The sequence below is a fragment of the Eublepharis macularius genome, chromosome 1, assembly GCF_028583425.1.
Source record: "Eublepharis macularius isolate TG4126 chromosome 1, MPM_Emac_v1.0, whole genome shotgun sequence".
In the NCBI taxonomy this organism is placed as follows: domain Eukaryota; kingdom Metazoa; phylum Chordata; class Lepidosauria; order Squamata; family Eublepharidae; genus Eublepharis; species Eublepharis macularius.
This window is the reverse complement of record NC_072790.1, coordinates 201167178-201191847: the sequence shown is the minus strand read 5'-3', so window position 1 is coordinate 201191847 and position 24670 is coordinate 201167178. Positions and strand designations below refer to the sequence as shown.

Here is a 24670-nt window from a genome sequence, read left to right as displayed (position 1 = left end):
GCAAGCACTATAAAGTACAACATGCAAAATGCGTGCTATGAACATGGCATGAGTGCTTGCTAGGGGGCCATGTCCATTGCATGTTCCTTGTGTGCTTCCAAACACACACATTTCTTTTGCTTTCCAGTACTTGCTGCTGCTGTACATGCAGCAAACCCCTTTGCTGTGTAAAGTGTGAATAGAGCTTTGTGAATGCCAGTCTTAAAAGTACTTTATGACAAAGAAGCAATCCTACAGCCAACTTCCCTAACTGCAGCTCATTCAGCAGGCTCCTGCCAAGATTTGTCTGAACTATTGAAAAGTTGCCAATTTTTTTTTTAAGAAAAAGAAAGAGAGGAAGGGTGAAACGACAAGATAAAGGCCTTAATAAACACAGAGATAGTAAGTGAAAATTTCTCAAGTAATTCCTTGTTTCTAATAATAAATATTTATCCCTGGGCGCATTCTTCACAGCATAACAAAAAAGCTGCATAAATGAGTTCCTTGTGGGGAGGAGGTGACAGAGAGATTAGCAATTTAGTTTTGTTATTGTTTGGTTGGGGGATCTGAAGCTTGAAGAAGCAAATCCAAATGGTCTGCAACAAGGGGCTTTCTGTCAGAGGCCAAGCCTTTGCTCTCTCATTCAAGAGAAAAGGGTACCATGTGCAAAACCTCCCCAAAATGACTATCCAGGCTCTATCAAACTGGAGACAAGTAGGACAAACAAACCCAGGAAGTGGCAGGGAGTTTGAAAATGAGAGGAAATCCACGGCAGAGGGAGAAAACTGAAGAGATTGCACTGAGATGCAACCAAAGTCAACTCTGGGTCACAGTGTGCCAAGCTTTTAAAAAAAGCTTTACTTGTCTTATAATACAAAACTGGCATCCACAGCTGGCGATAGTTGCAGAGACTATTCAGATGTTAACATTTGGAATGATAAACAGCCTTCCCCTCCATGAAAAAAAAGAAACGGGGGAGGGAGATCTATGTAAGCAACCAGAAACCCACAGCCAATCTGGTTGCTAAGAAACAGGGGATTTCAGCCAAAATCAAAGCAAGAGCCTCAAGAATTCTTTATTTCAAACCCCAAAAGAAAGTACCTGTAGATGACGCCATGTTGATGGAGAAACATGAGTGCTGATGTGACTTCTGCTGCATAGAACCGAGAGCGAGGCTCATCAAACTTGCGCGAACGTTGAATCTGAAACATTAGGTCTCCTCCATTGACATATTCCATGACGAAAAAGAGGCGGTCCTGAAATTCATGAAATTGATGCCATTTAGCCAATTTCTTTCAGCCAGACAAAGGCTCACTGTATGGACATGGCACATGAGGAAACGAGGATGTGTGTCCAGAGACGGAAGAAACAAAAACTGCAATTTTGAGACAAGAGAAAGCCGAACACTGAAAGCTTGGGTTTTATCAGATGATGAATGGCAAATTGTGAAAACTTTGGATAATTTAAAGAACTTGGCAAATCATTGACATTTGCATAGAATACCCACATTTAACTTTTCAAAGAAATATTTACCAACAGCACAATCCACCAGGAACTTTTGCAAAAGTGCCTTGAAATCACACAAAGGTTCTCTGAGGCAAGCCTCGTGATAAAGGTGCCATTAAAAGTTCACGTGCGACTATAAGCCAGCCCTCATCTGCAGATCTTCTAGGACAGCGGCAGTGGTGGTTCAAAGAACCAATACAACTGCTGGGCACATTAAAGTCTCTTGAAATACCCCACCCTTGTGGCAAACATTTCATACTAAGGTACTGGGGAGGAGGGCTTGAACCAGGGCTCAGATACTTCACTCTTTGCCACCATAACTATGCTTTCCTGCACTGCTCTGAGATGCCACCAAAGCATTTAGCTAGAGGGGGGCACTACACTCTTTAGTTCATTGGTCAACAGGTGACACAAGAATGAATAATAGGGTTTTACCTCATCTGGTAAAACCTCATAGCCTCAACGAGCTTCTCAATGTATGCAGTTCATTGCCTGGGACCCACCTGAGCGATCATTGTATGTATTTGTTTACTTTTTCATGCTTGCTTTCCACTGGACTGTCAAGCTTGACAGGGGTGAAGCAGTTACCATGTGCAGAACTTCCTTGTCTGCCAAGAAACCCATATTTCAGTGGGTTTACACAGCAGTGATATGTTAGCAGTCCTGTTTGGCAGATGGCACCTGTAGTCCAGTGAATGACAACATGAATACATTTTTAAATGACTGTCACATGCCCTGAAGTTCCTCTGTATCAGCCCCATACTTGGGTGACTGACCCTCACTTGCACTGCGGTATTTGAATTCCCAGATATGGTGACCTGGCAAATAGGATGCCTTCTCCAGCATCTATCCTGCTCTAGGTCCTCTGTCCAGCTTATACCTGGACCTGCTTCTTAACAGTGTGTGTGTTTGTGACCTTGTGTCAGTCACAACTCTGAGCTCTCTTAGCCCTGTCCACCTCACAGGGTGATTGTCATGAGGATAATAATAACGCACTTTCTAAACCGTTCTGAGTGAGGCATTAAGTTGTCCTGAAGGGTATTATATAAATCAAATGTTGTTGTTGTTATTTGTGTATGCAAGTAATTGTCTGCTTTCTTCCCTTTCATTTACAGTATTGAACCGGCCATTTCACTTCTGTACTGCTCAAAAATACAAGTGGTAGCAAAGGAGCAGTACAGAGGAGATCAAGGGCAGGAAAGAGAAAGGAGTGAGGGTTTCGCCACAGATTATTCAGAGGCCTGATACTGAATGCTCAACAAGGAGGCACTGCAGTTGATCACAGATCCTTGACAAGTATGCCTGTGTGATACATGTCTGATGCATTCATATTTCACATTTAACTGTTCAATTAAACCATCCTAGATTTGATCAGCATTTTATTAAGTCCTCATGCCCTCCATGTGGCTGCTACCAGTTCTGTCACTCAAATGCATGTCTGCAGTCCTGTGCTCAGAACGTAGTTCCCCGGCACATGCCTGCCTGATACAGTGTGGGACACAACAACAGGCCACAGTGCTATTTGCCCCATTGAAGAAGCTTATATGTGCTGAAGGACTACACATAAGTTTCCTCAACAGGTCAAACTGTGACTCCCTCTGGCTGTTACAGAGAAAATGACATGGAGGGAGGCTTATGTGGCTCAGGGAATGTCGTCATTCCCAGTGTGATGCAGAAGCACCAGGTTGCACTGGGGCTCCCCATCACAACCCATTGCTTCTATGTCACACTGGGAATGACATCATTCCCAGCACAACGTAACAGCATTCCAGGGTGCATGAGAGAGGTAAATCCCCACTGGTGTGCTCCCCCCCATCCCCCGCTTTCAGCTCCCGGGGACCTGGCAAACCCTATGTGACTCTGAAGTTGATATTTGAATTTCCTGCATCTTGAAATCAAATGAAAGAACCAATGCTGTCTAGAAACACACGTACCATTTTTACAATGGCTTTTTTTTGCTTCTCACAGCTCGCTGAAGTGAGCACTGGAGGCATGCAGGTGTGTTCTTAGAGGTCCTTGGTGATGCAGCCCATTGTGCCACTGAAGATAATGGAGTAAAGGTAGTCGAGATAACTAGGTGCAGGATGGAGGTCCAAGGATACAGTCCAGAACCGTAAACAGGAAGTGGCTTCTCATTCTCCTGCAGGAGGCGCCTGCTTTCTGCATTTTCCTCCATATTCAGAATTACAGCCACCAGCCAAATCAGACATTTTGGGCTGTTTGATCCTAGTGCCTGGGGAAAGAATTCTCTTGGCCCTCCTCAATGCATGAACCTTCAGCATAGTGTCCATAGGGGCATAGTGTCCATAGGGACACCATGTCATAGGCAAGGATGAATGAGGAACAGCATAATTATTGCTCTAGACTTAGAACCTGGGGGATTGCCCATGTGCTGGCAAACCTATTAGTCAGTCTCTTAAGCTGCCTGCACTATGTGGGGTGCTAAAGATTTTGCCATTTGTATTTCAGCTTTTAACAATTATTTTTAAATATGCCTGTAAGTGGCCAGATTTGAAACTGTTTTGAGATCTAGATGATCTATTGTCAAATGAAAGTATTTCAACATGGAAAAAAAAAAGAATTAGAACCACTAGTGAACTGGACATCCCCTTGTGGGTAGGTGTTACACACCATGAGCACACCTGAGTTCCCACACAAGCTGTATTGGGTCAAAATCATGTTCTCTGGGAAGAATGGTGGAGGAGGACTGGATGAAACCACTCAGCCAGTAGAGAGCTGGCATCTAGATCCAGAGGCTTGAAAGCATATAGTCCTTTGATGATAAAAAGAAAAAAATAGTCTTGCAGCCAAAGATCTGGCTGGTTATTCAAAATACATGCGTGAAAGTAAGCCTTACTTATTTCTGCAGATATCAGCCACCTCTCCTCACAGGCCATTCTTCGAGTTTGTTTTCACCTCTTGCCATGTTCTTATGCTCATGCCTTTTGCATGCCCTTGACTCTTTGTCCCTTAACCTCTCCCGTAGGATTACACCAGCTCAGCTAATAACAAGCTCTGTGTGGTCCTCTCCTTGAGGCTGTCACAGGTCAACTTGACTCTCAGAAAGAGGCATATAGTTCCCATCCAAGACACAGACTGAGGCCTGTCACATAGGAGGGCTGCTGAGCATGGCTGGCCACAAAATACATGAGCTCCATTTGGCTTGATGGGTCAAAAGTTATGCAGACCATGTTTAACAAAATCTCATTTAGCTGTGAGTTTATCGTCTCTTTGTTTTTAGAACAGGTTGGATTGTAACAGGAAAAAAAAAAGGAAAATGGTTTTTTAAAAACACCTTTAATTACTTCTCAAGACTCTTTAGCTTATTTTACATGGAAGCTTTTCTTGTTTTTGTTTTACAGATGCCAAAAGGGGATTAGTCTACAACTATGTTATTTGTGATCTTTCCTCTTATTTCAGATTATGTAATTAAGGAGTTCCCAGGACTGCTTGGAGATTACAGTGTTCAGCAAAACATGGTGCTTAAATGTTATAGATATGGAGTCCAAACATAATGACTCCCAAACTGTAAAGTATAAGCAGAAGCAACTGTGAAAACAGGCATCAGAAGTCCAGTGCAGATGGCCAAACCGTGGTCGCTTCCATGCGTCATTAAAGGAATGGCCTGCCAATGGAATTCTCACTCCTTACACATGTCATGGTTTCCCATGCGTGAGCAGGTCATGATAATCCCAGTTTTTAAGTGTTTTTTGTGAGACCTGTTTTGGTCCATGTTTATTTTTGATGCAGGTTTTCCACATGATTATCTTACCATATCAATGTACGTGGAGGGTGTCTTGCGCTTCAGAAGAGCCCTCCAACAAAGCTCCAACCCCTCCTCTCATCAGTACCCCTCCCTTAAACATCACACATGCATCTGGCTCAAATGTGCGATCGTATAATCCCCCCCCTTTTTAATGGTCCTTGCATTATTACGATATCTATGTATACAAAGGGAATCATACTGCAGTACTTCCTACATTGGATCACTCGGCAATCGAACTATCAGTCTAGGAACAACAATGAGAATGGAATACCATTTCTGATGTTATTTTAAACTAGCAATAAGTCCCTTTGTTTGGGAAAATACAATGGGCCCTAGCAGTGCTGCCCCCTGCACCTCCCCCCATGGCAGCAGTTGAGGGGGGACATCAGGGGGCTCTCTCCTCCTCTGGCCCCTCGGCCACCACTCAACTTGTACGTGGCCCTCCCAAGGCCCTGAGGACGCGGCAGGGAGCTCCAACCCCCCCGGCCACTGCAGGACCTTGGGAGGGCCTCACCACCATGCTGAGCCTTTCTGGGCCTCTGGAAGCCCTGAGCAGGCAGCGGGGAGGCAAACTGTTTTGCCACCAACTCGCTTCTTATCCCTGTGTACTGCGCTTGCATGGGGATAAGGAGTGAGTGAGTAAAAGGTTTGCCTTTTATATAGTAGGATATATTTCTGAAACACTTTTGCATTTAAAATTTTGAGCGGGAAATCAATGGTAGAGGACAGAGTACTAAACATGCCCAGTTTCTACAGAAACTGAAAGACAGGACAATGGTATAATGCAATCCTACATATGCTCAAAAAAAAAAGGACAGTTTGCGACGAGGCACAGATAAAGAATGCGTTCTCTGTTTTGGGACCTCCCCCCCCCCAACAAACACCCACAAAACACGCATGAGGATGATGCATGTGAAAGATGAGTTCTTGAAGCAAATCAGGAAGACACGGCTTTGGGACAGGGAAAACTTGAAAAAATTGGAACATGTGGAAGAAGTGAATATCAAAATGAGGAAACAGAGGGCAGGGGAATAGGATTATGTCTGTTGGCCCTATTCCCAACCACCATACCAGAATCTGTGTATACTGGTGTCCATTTTTGAAGGCTACAACCCATTTACCCAGAGCCAGGCAGATTGAGGTGTATGTATATGTGCTACTGTCACCAGGTTCCAGCCAACACAGGGAGGACGGGGTCAAACACAGGAGGTGGGATCTTATCCTCCCCGCACTGTTCATGCCTGATTATATGCCCAGTGCTGTTAGCTGTTTTTGGTCTTCAGTTGTGCTTCAATGGAGAGGGCAGGAGCCATGACTCATTGGTAGAGCATCTGCTTTGAATGCAGAAGGTCCCAGGTTCAATCACTGACATCCCAGTTAAAAGGCCCAAGTGATGTGAAAGATCTCTACTTGAGATCTTCGAGAGCTGATGCCTGTCAGAATAGATGATATTGACCTTGGTAGTATGATGGTCTCGTCACTCTCCACAGCTACCTCACCGTTTAACTGGGTAGAGAAAGTCTCCTTAGAAGATCTATCCCCTTTCTTTGGGCTGTTCAGGAGTCTACAACTACTTCCCACACTTCCTTGTCAACTTATCCCCAGTTCTCCTGCCAAGGTTTAACTGCTCTGCAGTTGGGATGACTCCATCTCCCAACCATTCACACTCGATTCCTCTCAGCTGTGGCTGAAAAGAGACCCTCTCTTTCCAGCTCATGCTATCCAATCAGATTCCTTGGAGTAGCCTGTCACCATTAGGCCATGTATTGTTGACAACCTTTGCCTTGCCTGGTTGTTATGTGCAGTGGGAGGCCTATCAGTGTTTCCACAGTAAACCTAGAAATCTTCTATGAACATAGTTTCAGGTGGGTAGCTGTGTTGGTACATAGTAGAAGAGCAAGATTTGGGCCCAGTAGGATCTTAGAGACTAACAGTCTACTGGACCCAAATCTTGCTCTTGTAGAAACCTTGTTTACCACATGGCATAGGTATGCCACTACTTGGACTCTAAGCCTAAGAAGCCAGATTGCATGACCTGGGAGAGCAAAATGGCTGCCGAACCTTGCTTCTAACAGGAGTTCTAACAGGCCTCTGACTGTAAGCAATAGCTATGTGTGGCAAAGAGCACTGGAATGACACACCCATCAGTGAATGGCCATTGGAGGTGAGGGGTCCCTGGGGAACCCCTTTGTAGATCTGCTGACCTTTGTTATGCATCTACTTGTAGCTGTGATTGCCTTGGGGCGACTTTATTCCCTGTGAAAAAGTGTTGAGCACGTTGTCGTTGCTTCCAGGAACAGCTAAATGTAAACTATGGGAAACAGAATGGGACACTCCTAATGAGGAGGTCTAAGTGATGACCAACAGCTTCCTGCACAGAGGGATAAATATTCGTGCCAGTCAGTTTTGTTTTGGTCCAGGACTGTCTGCAAACTGTTCACTGTTTACAGTTGGAAAGATAGCATCAATGGGGAAAGAAACTTCATGTATATTCCAGACAAAAGGTAATGGCTTTGATGCATTGTTTTCAGCCTGAGAAATGTTTACTGTCTATCCACTTTAAAACTATATATATGGGTATGTGTGTGTGTCTTTATGCGTGTGTGCGCGTATGTGTGTATTTCCCCCTGGTTTTTGACAGAATTTAATCCATCTTTCCTTATGTTTGTGTTTCTATTTAAATTTAATTAGACCGTATTAGATTGCAGCATGATGAAAGAGGGCCAGAGGGCATGGCGGGTATTGCTAGAAACATGGAGGACAATCTCAACTTCTGAGAAACATTAGAGCCGGGCAGTCTGTAGAGCAGCTGAAGACAGCTCAATTAGCAAAAATATTACAAAGCAGAAATAAATCATGCAATGTTTTCCCCTTTCAAACCCTAGACGTGTGTCCGTGCTGTGTGTCAGGCAGGCAACATTGTCACCACCAGTTCCAGACTTGAGGAGCTCCCTTCGCGCACGGTTCAAAGCCCCCAAATCAGGAAAGGCATCATACACACACCCCTCAATAACTAGAAGTAACAGCTGATAACACTTATCAGCATTCTCCAAGTAACATTTTCCCCTTGTTTTATGTTTCTCATATAAATGGGTGTGAAAAACCTTTCCTGATTCCAGCAAGTCCTTAAACTAAGTTCACTGTGTCAAAAGATTTCCCCCTCTCTTCGAAACTATTCCAGAAAGTTACATTATTTCTCCAGAGATTTAAATGTATTACAATGGTTTAGAAAATGAAAGCATTTTTGAAACTTTAAAAATGAAACCCCTAAAAAGTTGTAGCCTTCACACTGTCTGCTCCACAATAAGCCCAATGGAATATCTTTCAAGCAAGTGGCTTCAGGACAGGATAGCAACTTTAGAACCCAGACCAACTGCACTCTAGCTGTAGTCCCACAGGTCACTATTATCATTGGGCCTCAAGCCGATCTATAAACAACAGAGTGCAAGAGTGAAGATACAGTATGGCCATATCCAGGGCTTTTTTTCTGGGAAAAGAGGTGGTGGAACTCAGTGGGTTGACCTCGGAGAAAATGGTCACATGGCCGGTGGCCCCGCCCCCTGATCTCCAGACAGAGGGGAGTTTAGATTGCCCTCCACGCTGCTGAGCGGCGCGGAGGGCAATCTAAACTCCCCTCTGTCTGGAGATCAGGGGGCGGAGCCACCAGCCATGTGACCATTTTCAAGAGGTTTGGGAACTCTGTTCCACCACGTTCCCGCTGAAAAAAAGCCCTGGCCATATCACAGCTGGCACTCTGAAGGCACTCTGAAGGCTTTAAGCAGGCAAGCTTTAAGCCAGAAATCAGGCACTCAGTCAAGTAGCCATGTACTCAACATGTGGGACCAGCCAATCAGAACGCTGCTTGTTCTCTACCTCAGTCACAAATTGCTCAGATTTATGACACAGACCTGAGTCAGAAATTTTATAGAACAACTGTACAGAACCCTATTGGTCCCTTCTATCACCTGACCTCTGTTGAATTGGTAGCTGTAGTACTATCCTTTGGCTGTTGGCAGTGGAGGTAGTGAAGTGTAGAGAGCAGGCCAGCAGCTTTTTTCGGTAAGCTACAACAGTGGCACAAAGAATAAGGTGCCACGGTCTTGCTGCCAGAGTCCTCAGTTCAAACTTATGGCGCTTACAGGACAGCATTTTGTTAAATGAAAGTCACATTCAAGAAGGAGATGGAATATATTATCATAACATTGGGAGGGCTTTGTAAAACAGTATTTTATTCAAAATTATGGGAGTATGAAATTCTTTCCCAGCCAGTATAAAACTCGTGATTGCTTAACTCTATTTAAACAGGATGCTCTAGCAGTTTGTTTAAAATTACCGAAATCTGCAACTGTCCCACCCATTTGGGCTTGAATAAACATTTCCTGCTTCTGATTGAAATTACACAGAGACACTGAACTTAGTACACAAAATTAAATGCAAACTACTGAACAACAAGAAGCCTCTGCTACAAACTGCCTCACTTCCACTTTTAGGGATGGATGATAATGAAAACCACAAAGGTGCATGAAGTAGCATTTTTAAAACTCACTTTTCACAATAATTTATTCCTATGACAAAATAGCTTAACCCTTTTAAAAAGATGTTGATTCATATAGCACTTTGAACATGCAAAGAGCTTTGCAAACATCATCTCAGCATTCCTTATAACAACCCTATAAGTTATGCCACTATTATTATCCTCATAGTACAGATTTGCAAGGGGGGGCTGAGTTTCCCACATGCATCACAACCATTAGTGACCATCGAAAGCAGCATTTCCTTCTGAAGCCTTTAGGAGCAGTATGAATAATTTTTAAAAGTCGCCTGTGCAACCACTGAGTCATTACTGACCCATGGGGGGACATCGCACCACGACGTTTTCTTGGCAGACTTTTTACGGGGTGGTTTGCCATTGCCTTCCCCAGTCATCTACACTTTACCCCCAGGAAACTGGGTACTCATTTTACCGACCTCGGAAGGATGAAAGGCTGAGTCAACCTTGAGCCGGCTATCTGAACTCAGCTTCCGCTGGGATTGAACTCAGGTCGTGAGCAGAGCTTGGGCTGCAGTACTGCAGCGTACCACTCTGAGCCACGGGGCTCGTTATGAATAATTTTATGAAGTGTTATTTTCCATTAATATAAAACCAAAATGTTGAATATTGTTTAATGCAAGTCCCTTTTGCATGTCCCATTTAATACTATGAGAGGAACAAAAGGCAAAGAAATACGTTTTAATGTTGCCATTTAATAATACATACAAGGTGTGCAAAACTAGTTCTGCACCTACCCGTACATATATATGCCTATGGCCAGCAATAGCAGAAACTGCATGGAATGCTCCCCACTACCAGCTCCACTGGCTAGATCCTGTTCCTGGTTTGGCAGGGCAAAGATCCTCTGCTTGGAATTCAGCAGCTCAAGCTTTCTCACCCATGTTGCTTGAACAGTACTGAAGATTTTTTCAGAACAAGACTATGGCTAGGTACAGGACCTGCTGGATGAGACCCCACTGATTACCAACCATTTACCTTCTTGCAGAACTCATGATACTGTAGTACTGAGGGACATTAACTTGCCCCCGGGCTGATGATTATACAAGTCATGTGATCTGTGACCATATATAGGGGACACTGGAGGCCATCCTATACGGCTTTAAAGAAAATCTTGTTATCATCACATTACAAAAAATGTCAACAAAGGTTCTTAATTGGAGCAGCCCAGCTATATTTAAACAAATACATGCCTGCAGCATTATAACCTTTTTCCATGAATCCTTTCTCGTTAGACATCCAGTAGGATGAAAAAGGAGATTGCTCAAAGATTAATTGCATGCAGTGGCAGAGCCCATGAAGCATGCCAGATTCTAAGGATCAATGGAAGGGCTGATGCTCTGGGTTGGCATTTTTACAATCAGCCAGGCACGGCATCTGCCCACAGCTCCTCCTGCTCTCTCTTTAGAAAGAAAAGTCTGGAGTATATCATCAACTGCCAAGAGAGAGAGAGAGAGAGAGAGAGAGAGAGAGAGAGAGAGAGAGAGAGAGAGAGAGAGAGAGAGAGAGAGAGAGAGAGAGAGAGAGATGCTAAGTGTTCTGATCTACTGTGGGATCTAATCTTACAAATGCAACAAATAAAAAAGGATGAACCCAGTTGTTATTTCCTGTTCAAGTAAGACTTTGCAACAAGAGGAGACCCCTCTTCCCCAAACTGAATGTGAAAGAACAGTGCTTGTATGCAGTTCCCTTTCATTTCAAAGGGGCTTGTGCAGGAGAACGTATGGATGGATTGTACCCTTTGCCCCAATACAGTGCTAGTCATGGCCAACAAGTCATACCTAAAAACTGGTGGTTCTGCATAGGGATGTTACTAGTTCAGTGGAGTCTAGGTGAGCATGGTGATGTGGACTGGAATGTGCATACAGATGCACATTGGCATTCACGTTGCTTACACATATACGTGAATCTTCCTTCTTGGATCAGGGCAACTACATCTGTTTATGAATACAGTATGTGTAAGTACTCATAAATAAAATTTAATATAGTTTAATTATCTGATAACATCCTTTCTTGGAACTTCCAAAAACATCTTTGTAATACTACTGGTGCCACTTCCTTCAGCCTAGGACAGCCTATTAGTGGTTGGGCTTTGAGTTAAAAATCCCAGTTCTTACTGACATAAGCAGACTGCACAATCAATCTGGAGTGAGGAGGAAGAGCCTTGATTCCTAAAGTCTGGAAGGAATCTGGGAAACTACCCTGTGTAGAGAACCCAGAAAACACCTATTCATTTTTTACTTGTGAGTTTAGATGAAGAAGATCTAGATGCAGAAGATTCAGCTAAGGGCAGAATTACACACTGACATCATTTGTGCATTTATAATAGAACCCTGAGGGTTGATTTTCCTTAGGAGCACAAAAGAGAATAAATTAAGCCACCCACCCACATATTCCTGCCACAACCATTGAGCATCTCCTTCCTCAAGATTCCCCCCCCCCATGGAAAGTAGCTAATGGGCTTTTGTTACACTTATGATCATGTAACATGCAGCTAGGCCCTATGAACAAGCTGCCAGTGTAAAGATATTCACTAGTCAAAGCAGGAAGAGGACTCCCCCATCCTTCTTGACCATGTGAAGTATCTCAGTAAAGTTCCCATGTACTTGTACACAAAGGTCAGCCAGTGACAACAGTAGGTTCCAGTTTCGCAGCATAAAAAGAGACGTCTAAAAGTGCTGTGATAATCTTGAATGGAAAATTTACGAAAAAAATACCGTTGGGTCGCAAACTCTGCCCTGGGTCTAAGAAATAGCTTATTTTCACAATTTATTTGAACACAGTGTTCATAATGATATGAATTTATTAAAATTCCATAAAGCAAGAATTCTTTTAACTGATCAGCACTGGAAAGTTAGCATGAACTAAATTGTTAGAAGGCACTCGGATTGAAATCTCAAAGCATTTTCTGCAAATGGTGCCATAGATACGATTTAAAACGCCTCCTCAAGAATAAGTTTTCAAGACCACGGCCAAAAGGAGTTTCTTCTCCAGCATTAGTTTTGTATAAAGGCTGATAGTTTCTATACATCTCAATGTATGAAGTTATGGAGTTAGGTACAGGACCTCAAATAGCAAAAGGTAAGTACCCTAGTCCTACAATACTCTCAAACAGACATATCTCCACCCCACATTTGCTGTCTATCCATTTTGGATATAGATTTCTATAACATTTTCACACTTTAAAATGTTGGCTTCACAAAACAAAGTGATCAGTCGATAGAATATACAGAACTGAACATCAATTGCACCTTTCTTCAAAGAACCATAGGATGATATACATTAGAATTGCCAGTTCCTGATTGGGACGTTCTTGGAGATTTGGGGAGTGAAGCCTCGAAAGGGCAGAGTTTGGGGAAGGGCCTTAGCGGGGTATAATGCCATAGAATCCACCCTCCAGAGCAGCCATTTTCTTCAGGGGAACTCTGTGGCCTGGCAATCCTAACATACGTATTTCTATTGCCTCTATTTTATCTTCGCAATAACCCAGTAAAGTAGGTTAGACACACTTAGTGAGCATCATGGCTCTTTTGTCTGATAACTTTTTAATGAAGATATGGTTTATTCTTACATTCTAGTTGTATACAGTATTGCATTCAGTTTGTACCTGCCTTGAGGACTGAAGGCAAAGCATTCTCAAATACAAACATACCTCATGTCATGACACCATCATGTGGTGAATTCTCCTGTCCCTTGAACAGCAGCCAGTAATAAGCAGAAAAGTGATATGACATAGAGGAATATTCGTACACATTGAAGGAGGGAGGAGAGCAATGTAACAGTGGACTGCTATTCTTAGTGGAAGTGACCATTCTACCTTAATTTTGTGGCCCAAATTTCCACCTCTCGACTGACCCACTTGTCCTGCCATCGCAGAAAAATCTTGCCCACCCTTGTCTAAAGAGTTGTTTACAAAAAGGTTTAGGTAAGCCTCAATCAGAGGGATATGCACAAGGTCAGACTGGCTACAAGAAAAACAGGAAAGGGATTTTTATCATGGAATATAATGGCCAGCTAGTGCAGCCATGGAAAGGTGAAGGCTTGGCACAAAAGGACAGGTATAATCTTGTCCTTTTGTCTAATCTTGATCTGGTCTAACAAAAATAAAATAAAATCTGTAACTATAGCAAATTGTTCCAAGAGATGCCCCTTCCTAGATACCCCTTTTCTGTGCCTCGAGTCTTCCCTCCTTCCTCCCCTCTAGCATCTACTGCAAGACCAGCCACTCAGAGTGGAACTACAAGTGACAAAAGGCACAGGTTGGACACTTGTCAGCTTCCCTCAAGTTTTGATGGGAAATGTAGGCAGCTTGGCAGAATGTTGGACAAGTGACAGTTGAAAAGTCCGTTGGACAGCAGTCGGAGAGCCAAGCTGCAAGACTAGGATGCCTACATTTCCCATCAAAACTTGAGGGAAGCTGACAAGTGTCCAACCTGTGCCTTTTGTCACTTGTAGTTCCGCTCTCAGTGTTCCAGCTCATGTTTGGCATTGATACTATATGATCAGAATCCAAGCTTGCTCTCACTCAGTCACTTCTTCAGGCCCTCTGCCCCCTAAACTTCCTATTGTCCAGATTTCCGCTTTGTAACCTTATCAAATAATTCCCCCCTGGAACTCCTAACCTTTGGGTTTGTGCAAGTCTGAGGTCCACTCAGACCACTGGATACCTGCACACTCACAAACCACTCCAGATGACATCCTCATGCAGATATGGTAATATCTCCCCTCTACTCTTCCTGCTGTCAATTCTTTTGCTCCCTCTCTTCAACCCTCTGCTATCTGAGACTGAGATACACAATGCACATTGTGGAGTAAATATTAAACGAGCACTCAGATGGGGTAAAGATGGGCTTCTTTAGTGCTTTTGTACTGCAACATACTTGGCTGTTACTTTGTGTGCTTGTACTTCAGCTTCTTTCTCTGATATTTGTGCTAAATTCCCAATTCCATCTTCTTTCCAACCTTGCACTGGAGTCCTATTGCTTTGCCCAAAAAATTCTTAAAATAAGATGTGGTGGTTTGGGGTATATTAAAGAAGAAGGAGAAGAAGAGTTGGTTTTATACATCACCCTTCACTACACAAAGGAATCTCGGAGCAGCTTACAATTCACCTTCCCTTCTTCTCCCCACAACAGATAGGTGGGGCTGAGAGAGCTGTGACTGTCACAAGGTCACCCAGCTGGCTTCAGGTGGAGGAGTAGGGAATCAAACCCAGTTCTCTAGATTACAGTCCTGCCATTCTTAATCACTACACCAGACTGGCTCTGTTAGAGCTGGGTGTGAAAATCTAAGTCAGTCACTTCTGCCAGGACAGGAACAAAAGACAGCTTAGGTTTCTCTCCTCCCGTTGCTACCTGTGCTACTGAGTCCAGCATGGGAAGCTGCAGTCATGAACACAAGCCATATGCCTAACACACACATGTACAGACCACACACGGTAACAAGACTGTTGATCCCCATGTTGACTATAATACATAGTTCCACTGTCTGATAAAAGCCAAGGTTTTAAGAGGAATTTACACTGAGACCTTACCTTCTCACATTCCTCAAATATTCATAGACTATCTATTGGAACATGTAAAAATTATCATAGAATATTTTTCATCCCCTTGAGAAGGCTCATAAAAAACATAAGAAGCTTGTAAAAGGAACCTGCAGAATGTCTCTCTCTCTTTTTTTTTTGCTTTAAGATAAACTGAGCAAGGAATGTTCATGTTCATGGATATTGTTAAGCTCCTACTTTGACACAGAATGAAAGCTACTTAAATGATAGTGTGTTTCCAAATCTGGGTAATGTTACGATATTAAAGTCTTTCATGAGTATAGTGAAATTTGAAAATGTCAAAGTTACCTAAAAGACTCCAGTTGTGCAAAGCTTTTAAAACGTTAAGGAACATTTTAGAAAGCAGAAATCACAAAATGTGCCACTGTTTGATAAGGCCCTTGCTAGATCTCACTATAGTTCTCTCTACTCTAATAGCCTGTTTTCAACCAGAATTCACCAGATGTTTCTACTGCAAAGAGTATGAAAACCAGAAGTATGACTCTAGCATCTGGTACTCATCCTCTGACTGCAGAGGTTCCATCAGGGCTGATACCCATTGATTGCTTGTGGTGGTGGAGCGTGCCCTCAAGTCATAGCTGACTTATGGCGACCCTGGTGAGGTTTTCATGGCACGAGACTAACAGAGGTGTTTGCCATTGCCTGCCTCTGCAACCCTGGTCTTTGTTGGAGGTCTCCCATCCAATTACTAACCAAGGCTGACCCTGCTTAGCTTCTGAGATCTGGCTCACCTGGGCTGTCCAGGTCAGAGCCACTGTTTGCCTATCCTCCATGAATTTTAAAGCCATCAACCAATCACCACATCCTGTAGCAACAATTATGTGATGAGTTATTTAAAAATATGAACCTATGGCAGTGATCCTAAAGGAATCACCACTCAGCCCATTTTCTCCAAGCTATTTATAACTTTATAAATCATGTCTTTCCTTAATTGCTTTCCTTAATTGCTTAACTAAAAAGTCCTAAATGTTTTAGCCTTTCTTTCCATGGAAGAAACCAAAAAGTACTCTACTCCAATGCAACTGTTATTCTTTCTGCTAACAAAAGAACGTGTGAGTTGAATGAAAAGTTTCTCAGAATTTAAGACTTGACTACAAATTGGAGTTTAACTTCTGTGATTTTTATTTGCTAAGGTGCAAAAGAAAGAAAAGCTAAGTTTATGCATGCTCCATATTATGGAGATGTTGTGTTAGTGAAGATACAAATATTTGGGACCTGATGTATTTCAAGCAGCATCTTGGGAAATCACACCTCGGGGGGGGGGGGGGGAGCAATAAAGTCTACTTGTGTAATGCAATTGTGGGGGTAAGTGAGCTAATGGAGAATCATGCACTTCAGCCAAATTTTGTTCTTGAAAGGTGTTTCAGGCTGCAACATGTTCTAGCCCTAGATGCTGGATTTATAGTATTGTCCCAAGCAGAGTTCTAAGCTAATTTACGTCAATAGACTTTGAAGGTTACATAGCTCTGCTTAGGGTTGCACTGTGAAGCTTGCAGCCAGGTGAGGAGAGAAATGGCGGTGTGGTAACTTGATTCATATTTGGAGACCTTTAAGTACACATCTGCCAAATCAGGAGAGAAGCTTTTAGGCAAGGAAGTTTCCTGTACAAACCTCACTGTGCTGAATCCAGAGAGAAGCTGAAACTTCTTCCAGAAGTGGTGCTGGCTTATACTTCCCTGAATTGTTCAGCATTAGGTTCATCACCCCCTGGCTAGAGAAGGAGTTGGGCGCATTCATTTGAAAAACAAATCTAAGTGCTGATTAGGATCAAATTAAAACTATTATGACTCAATTCCCTGAGTATTGGGCTGAGAGGGCATTGTAAGATGGATTTACTAAAGTTAAATTTTATACTCCCAAGAACTTCATAATATGCAGACTCTTTTTCCTTGCCGGAAATTTAGTTTAGACTCAGTGCAGTTCATATTTATGTCGTGGGAGGCTCCCCCCTGCACACAGAAAAAAACCCTAAACTTGAAATCAATTCACACAACCTCAAATGCCTCTTAGACAGCCAGTTCCGTCTTCTCATCAGGTGGGCTTTTAAAGAGCTGAGCCAAAGAAAACATGTTTCTATGTCTGCGACGAGCGAGAATATAACAATAAAAAATTATTTCAGCTGCTGCAACTCAGGAAGTAAAACAAAAACACTACATAGGAGCAAAAAGGAAAAAAAATATCTCTGGTTTTTGGACTCCTTGTTCTCTTTTAGTTTTATTGTCTTGCTCCTAAAATAGGCAGCTGGTTAAAGTTAAAAGTATGTCAACCTTTTAATAAAAATTTGGTGGCGTTTTTCATGTCATACACTATAGATATCAGGTGATACTAAAGCCACAGTTCTAGTTCCCAGCATGGTGTCACACTGCAATGTGACCAGAATACAGGGTGGGGGGGGGATGTAGATAGAGGTAAGCTCAAGGAATCACCAGAGCTAGGGAACAGGTCTAGCACTCACCATTCTGTAATCCCCAAGTCCACGGCTTTATTGTTCCTGCAGGAATGAGTAGCAAATATTCACTTACATGGGAGAAAGCCAAGTGGTAAACTCAAGGACAGTGTGGATGTGGTGAGGCAAGACCTGCCCTGACGTTGACCCTTATTGATACGACTTCCTGCAGGGGGTTCAAGGTACTTTGGCAATGTACAAACTCTACTCAACCTGTGGCAATGATGGGCATTTTGCTAGTCACGGAGTAAAACAGACAAACAAACCAAAATGTATGATGTTATTTTTTTTTCTATGTAAATTTAAAACTTAAAACACATTACTGAAATACAGGTTGGCTTGACTAAATAAATATTTGCCACCCAAAACAAGACAATTTGTTCCCTCCAACCATTTCACAGAGCACATCTTTAGGATTCTGTGGAGTAAATTTTCTCAGAGAATAGGGGAATTCAAATGCTTGTCCTCCAGGCGAAGTAGCTACATGAAGACTATTCTCGGAGACAACCTTTTGAGCCATGCTACAGCAGAAGGCTGATGCGTTTTGAGAGAGATTATGTGGCATATCCAATCACTGTGCATTTCAAAAGCTTTCAGACATGCTGAGAACCTGTTAAACTATAACTTCAGAAAGGATGCCAAGTCCATGACTGGGAAGGCAGGGCACAGTTTGTTTCAAATCATCTACCTGGTTAATCCATTGCATGGCAATTGTACAAGTGATCCAAACACTGCAAAAACCCACAAAAAGGAACCTTCTCTTGGAAGCTTTGTTCTCTTATCAATTTTGCCTCTCATTGATCCAGTAGGAAAAATACGATCATATTAATCAGTTACCACTGGCACTCATGATACTCTTATGTGCCTATTTCCCCCTCAAATTCCACCAGGCAAACACAGCTATGTAAATGTTTTTGGCATATTGCTACTTTGTTTTTGGATGGTGTCTGTCAATGTTGGCAACATGTGTTTTCTTGGTGCCAATTATTTTGTGCACGATAAGCTTGTAAAGTCAAGTCCTTATGTAGTGGTTTGGAGCGGTGGAATTACATTGAAATTACGCGCACACAAAAATGTGGCCCTTGCTTTCTCAGAAAATGGTGCAAATGATAGCTTCTTCTAGTTGCAAATGCTGCAATCATCCATAGAAACAAAATGAAAAAAAGAAACTCCATTTTCTACTTCTATGGATTTCTCTGTTCCCTCATGTTTTATCATAATTAATTTGGGAGATTTAACTCACAAAAACTCCTATATGCCTTTAGCAAGGGGCAGATCCAAATAATTAGTGTGCAACACATGTATGTGATCCACAACTGGCTTACAGTGCCATCCAAAACAGAGTTACAACCTTCTAAACCCATTGACACAGAACGATGTCAGTGCTTAAGATTGCACTCTTGGTTTATTTTTACATTGCCCTTCCTGCAATGAGCTCAGAATACACCCTTCCCTCCACCTCCATTTTATATTCACAACAACGCTGTCAGGTAGGTCAGGCTGAGAGAAAGTGATTGGCCCAAGATCACCAAATGAGTTTCCATGGTAGAGTGGGCATTTGGACATGGGCCTCCCAGATCCTACACCCTAACTATTACACCACACTTTCTCTCTAATGTAGCAGTTCTCTCAATCTGTATGTGTGATTGCAGATCACAATATCAGTATTAATAATAATAGAGTAAAATAGATAAGCAACTGAAATCAGTACAAAAAGAAATGCTGTAGGCCACTATCTGTCCAATTTACTCCGAGTCAACTGTAATGCAGATTTGAATCTCTGTTCACGTTTATTGCATATTATTATCCATAAACGGACTGCAAACTGATCTTATACACATTTATTTATATATATATTGAATACAGAAGGAAGTCCTACTGCGTTCCATGTGATTGCAGCCTTATTTGCTCAAAAATCTTGTACGTGCAAATGCTTTTTTCCCCTTTTGCAGATCTAATCTGTTACCTATTTCAGACAGATCCACAAAAGCAACTTCGGTTTTTACAATGGGAGCAGAAAACCATGGATGATTGTGACACCTCTAATTTATGGAGGCAGAGAAGTGCCAGCTGGTCGTGACCATTCAATTTTGCCTTTAGGCTCCGCTTGAGCCTGAGCAGATGTGATAATGTGCAAACCAGGAAGAGAAGACGGTGCTTACCCAGATGACTAAATTGGATCAGCTGACAGCTGCCGAGCTGCTGGGCCTGCACTAAGCCCTTTTTCTCACATATCCTCAGCTATAGGTGCCAGAGACACCTGGAGACACAGAAGTAACCTGGGAAATAGAGTCAATTTGTAGTAAAGGATAACTCTTCTCCTCCAATAGACCCCATGTGGGCAGCAGGATGTCCCTGCTGTTTTTTGGGGAAGCTTCCATACAAAGTGATGCTTCTTCTAAGAATGACATGTGGCAGTGACATCAGCAGCAAACAGCATGGGGACAAAGTATGCGGATGCCACCCTTACCTAAGCTACTCCCATGCCACTCACTGTTGCCTTTTCCCAGCCTTGGAATGGGAAGCAACCCAGAAAGAAAAACCTGAAGTCCCAGAAACTGTACAAGCAACTGTCACCAGCTCCATAATTACCTTTGTGCTCTGACCTGAACGGCCCAGGCTAGCCTGATCTTGTCAGATCCCCCACCTCTCCCTGGCCCCACTCACCTTGCTGGCAGGGGGGAGAATGGGGGATGCAGGCTGGGAGCCACTGGAGCATGCGACAAAATGGCACATATGTGTGCTCCTGAGGCCTGACGATGCACTTCTGGTTGAAAATCAGTCCCAGGCACTGCGTATACTCTGCATGCACAAGGAGACTGGATCAGGCTCCCCCTGACTGCCTGACTCCTGTCCCTCACTTTCAAGGTACTCAGAAGCTAAACAGGGTTGGCCCTGGTTACTACTTGGATGGGAGACCACCTAGCAAATCCAGGGCGCACTCCATGGAGGCAGACAATGTGATACCACCTTGTTCATCTCTTGCCTTGAAAACCCTCTGGGATCACCTTAAGTTGGCTGTGATTTGCCAGCACTTTGACCTTTGTACTAATTTTTAATTTGGCAGAGTAATTTCAATAAAACTTATTTCACAGTGCTGGGGATCAGGGAAGAATCTGACCCCTTAGCCTTATCAGAGACTATTATGGCTAGCCCAAAGTCTCAGAACATTGTTTTACCACCACTTGCATAAAGCCCCCCAAAGTAGCCTTGGTAGACTTTTGCAGGCCATGCAGGAATCCTGGGCATCACATCATGTGCATGGAAACGCCCGTATTCTGATGTTAAACGGCTATAGCATGGTGGTTAAGTGGTTGGGTTGCAAAACGAGCACTGGCTAGTTCAACTCCCACGACTGTCATGAGCTCTGCCTTCAGCCCCATCTCCTCAGTTGTATTGTGGGGATGATAATAACAGTGGCTTTGTTGACTGCTCTGAGTGGACACTAATCTGTCCAGAAGGGCAGTATATGAGCACACTGTTATTATTATTATTATTTGACTCTCATTTCCCCAAATGAATTATTCTCATTGCCCTGGTCTTTGGTTATGGCAGATGACCCACAGAGGTAAGTAAGTGCTGCTCTTTTAGGAAAGCCTATTCCCTTTCCCCATAAATGAGTGGGTTACAGATTGAAGAGACCACATGCACCTTGCTGATCTAACTCATGAGACTGTTATACATGCTACAAAAACACTTGAAGTGTTACGGAAGCAATTAATGACAACAAGAGTTTTGGACTAGCATAGAAGCCAATGTGGACCTTTCATCTTGGTCAGGCCCCTCAATGCAAAAATCAATATTGAGCACAGTCTTCAATTTACATTCTAAAACCCGTTGCTCGGAATACCTAGGGACGCATTAAAAAAGGCGGTGCCAACATAGGAAGCATGGTTAACCTTGACAAGAAGGGGGAAAGGAGAGTTCAACAATAAGCATTTCCCTTTTTATAAGCAGCTGGCTTCTTGAACTTCAGTTAAGTAGAGGAAGTACTGTAAAGCTGAGCCAGTGCTGTTACAAAGACATTGCATAGTGTTTTTTTTTTTAAAAAAACAAGTTTCAGCATAAAGGAAGACAGTCATATAAGTAAATATAACACTCCCACAAGGAGATCTGTTTGCAAGCTTGAGCGCTTCACTTATTTTCACTTAACTTACAAGATGAGCTTTAAATTTTTTTTTTTTTACTTATTTGGTCTACTGAATTGAAAATATATCTGTGATCTATTTAGAAACTATTTAAAAACTGTGCCATGGAGTAAAGACCCACCTCCCAATTCTGGGTTTCATACTTAGTAAAAGCAAGTATGAAAATGAAAATAAAGACTATTTTTTAAATGTCAGGTACTTCATATTAAAAAAAGAATGAAATTAGAAACGCTTTGCAGAAATGTGGGTTACAATTTTTTAATGGCTATCTATGGCTGATATTACTACTTCTATCTTACATTTGGAGAATAACAACTTTGGGAAGCCATTTACTATTATGAGCAAGATCTGAGTCCAATAACACATTAAAGACCAACTAGATTTCCGAGGTATGAGCTTTTGAGAGTTAAAGCTCCCAAAGCACATACCTTGGAAATCTAGTTGGTCTTTAAGTTGCTATTGGACCTGGATCTTGCTCTTTGGCTACCCACCTGAGACATTTACTGCTATGACCAGGGCCATGCTGGGACTGAGGACTCCTAGAGGCTAGGAACACTTCTCCTCGACTATCTGATGAGAAGTACCTTTTCCTGGTGGTCCTGCCTAGAGTTGCTAAACCTTCGGTGGGACCTACAGACTTGTATCTGAAGGATTAGAAATCAGCTCCTCTAGTCATCTCCAAATCTTCAAGAATTTCCAGATCCAAAGTTGGCAACCCTAGTCCCTGTAACTTTAAGGCAAGCTTTCATAATTTCAAGATTTGACTATTATAATCAGTTCAACGTGGAAGTGCCCTTGAAGACTATCTGAAAATTTCAGTTGCTGCTAGGGTTGCCAAACAGGTGAGTTTTACTGAACTCAGCTTCATAATGCAACAGCTCCCCTGTTGCACTGGAAAATGATGTCATTTTCTGGTGTGACTTTCCCCTAGCCCCTGTACCCCCACTTGGGCCCCGGGCAACCCTAGCTGCTGCTGAATAGAGGTTCTTCTGCTCACAGAGCTAGATCACTGGGAATACATTATTGAATGTTCGAAGCATCTATAGTGGCTTAATTTTGAGCATAATTCAAAGTGCTGGTTTTAATCTACAAAATCCTAAATACATGCTTTTGATATTGTCCATATCCGATGCTGACTAAGAATGATCTCTCAATGATGCTCTTCATCTGTTATGTTAGAACAACTAAGATATTTTGTTGTGAGCATTTAAGTCTACAAAAGATGGTCCATGAGATGGGGAAACCAGACTGTGTAGTGCCACTGAACTCTAGAATCTAGCCAAAAGACTTCTGCAAGATGAGCCTCCTTGCACCAACTGGCCAGAGCTGGCCTGAGCTCCAGACAAGCATCAGTCGGGCTTAACATCCAAGAACCTTCCTCCTGTTAAACACAGGCTGGCTTTGTCCTCCTCTGCTACAGCGTATCAGGGTGGATTCGTCCTTTAACTTGTGTGTGAGGGTTATGTGCTGTCAAGTCGCCTACGACCTATGGTGACCCTATGAATGAGAGACCTCCAAAATGTCCTATCATTAACAGACTTGCTCAGATCCTGCAAACTGGAAGACATGGCTTCTTTTATTGAGTCAAGCCATCTCATTTTGGGTCTTCCTCTTTTCCTACTGCCTTCCACTTTTTATTTGTTTGTTTGTTTATTAAACTTCTATTCCACACTCTCCGCAAGCGGGCTCAGGGCAAATCACATCATGTAGGACACACAATATCAATAAAATTTCATTAAAAAGCATTTTAAAATTCATACTCAATACAACAGTGATAACTAAGTTTCCAAGACGGCAGCAGTGGCTATATTTACCAGCAATTGAACAATAAAAACAGGGTGGTAGACAGGCCTGATGGGGAAATTAAACAATCATTTACCTCCCCCTCCCTACAAGGTCGGTGGAGGTCTAGCCCTGTCTCAGCCATATGCCTGGCAGAACATCTCTGTCTTACAAGCCCGGCAGGAGGAATCCTGCTGGGCTCTGGTTTCAATAGACAGAGAGTTCCACCAAGCAGGCTGTGGCTCTGGTTGAGGCCAGGTGGGCCTCGCTGGGGCCAGAGACCATCAATAGTTGCTTTTCTGCTGATCGCAGTATCCTCTGGGGGGTATACGGGGAGAGGCGTTCCCGCAGATATGCTGGTCCCAGACTGCTTAGGGCTTTATAGGGTTAACACCAGGTTAACCTATACGTTTTCCTAGCATTAATGACTTTTCCAGATTACCTTGTCTTCTCATGTCTTTGACAGGCCACCACCCTGGAGGGTCACTAGCACCCCAGAGCAAGTCCGGTTGAACTGAATGACACTGGCAGCACATCAGGGACCACTTGGTTTGGACAGTGATGACAGCGACAGTCATAGGATCACTTGTCACCCCCTCCCACATCACTGCTGCCAGGGACCAATCTGAGTGGCCTTTGCAGCACTGCCCTGCAGGAGCTGCTTGGCTTGGATCCTGCAGGAAAGGCGACGAGTGAACCTCTGCAGTCATTTCCACCATTGACCAGGTCCAAGCTAGTGATCAGCACGGGTACAACTATTGTCATTGTCACTGCTGGCTAGGATGGAGCTGAGTGGCTCCTTGCAGAGCAGTGTGCAAGGGCTGTGTTGATTGGACCCATCCTGGAGAGGTATTTTTATTATATCATCCCAAGGAATAAAAATTTGCACATGTTATGAGGGTTTTCATTATCTTTTTTTGCTCATGAGTTG

The 24670-nt window shown here is 43.0% G+C and overlaps 1 protein-coding gene across 1 annotated transcript in view; it reads right to left on the bottom strand.

Annotated features, from left to right (window-relative positions):
* The window catches only part of PRKCE (protein kinase C epsilon), a 425910-nt gene that overhangs the window by 60066 nt on the left and 341174 nt on the right, over positions 1-24670 (bottom strand). Inside the window, exon 11 of the mRNA XM_054983917.1 lies at positions 1081-1235. Within this exon, the coding sequence (XP_054839892.1) occupies positions 1081-1235 (155 nt within the window). The remainder of the gene's footprint in view (positions 1-1080; positions 1236-24670) is intronic.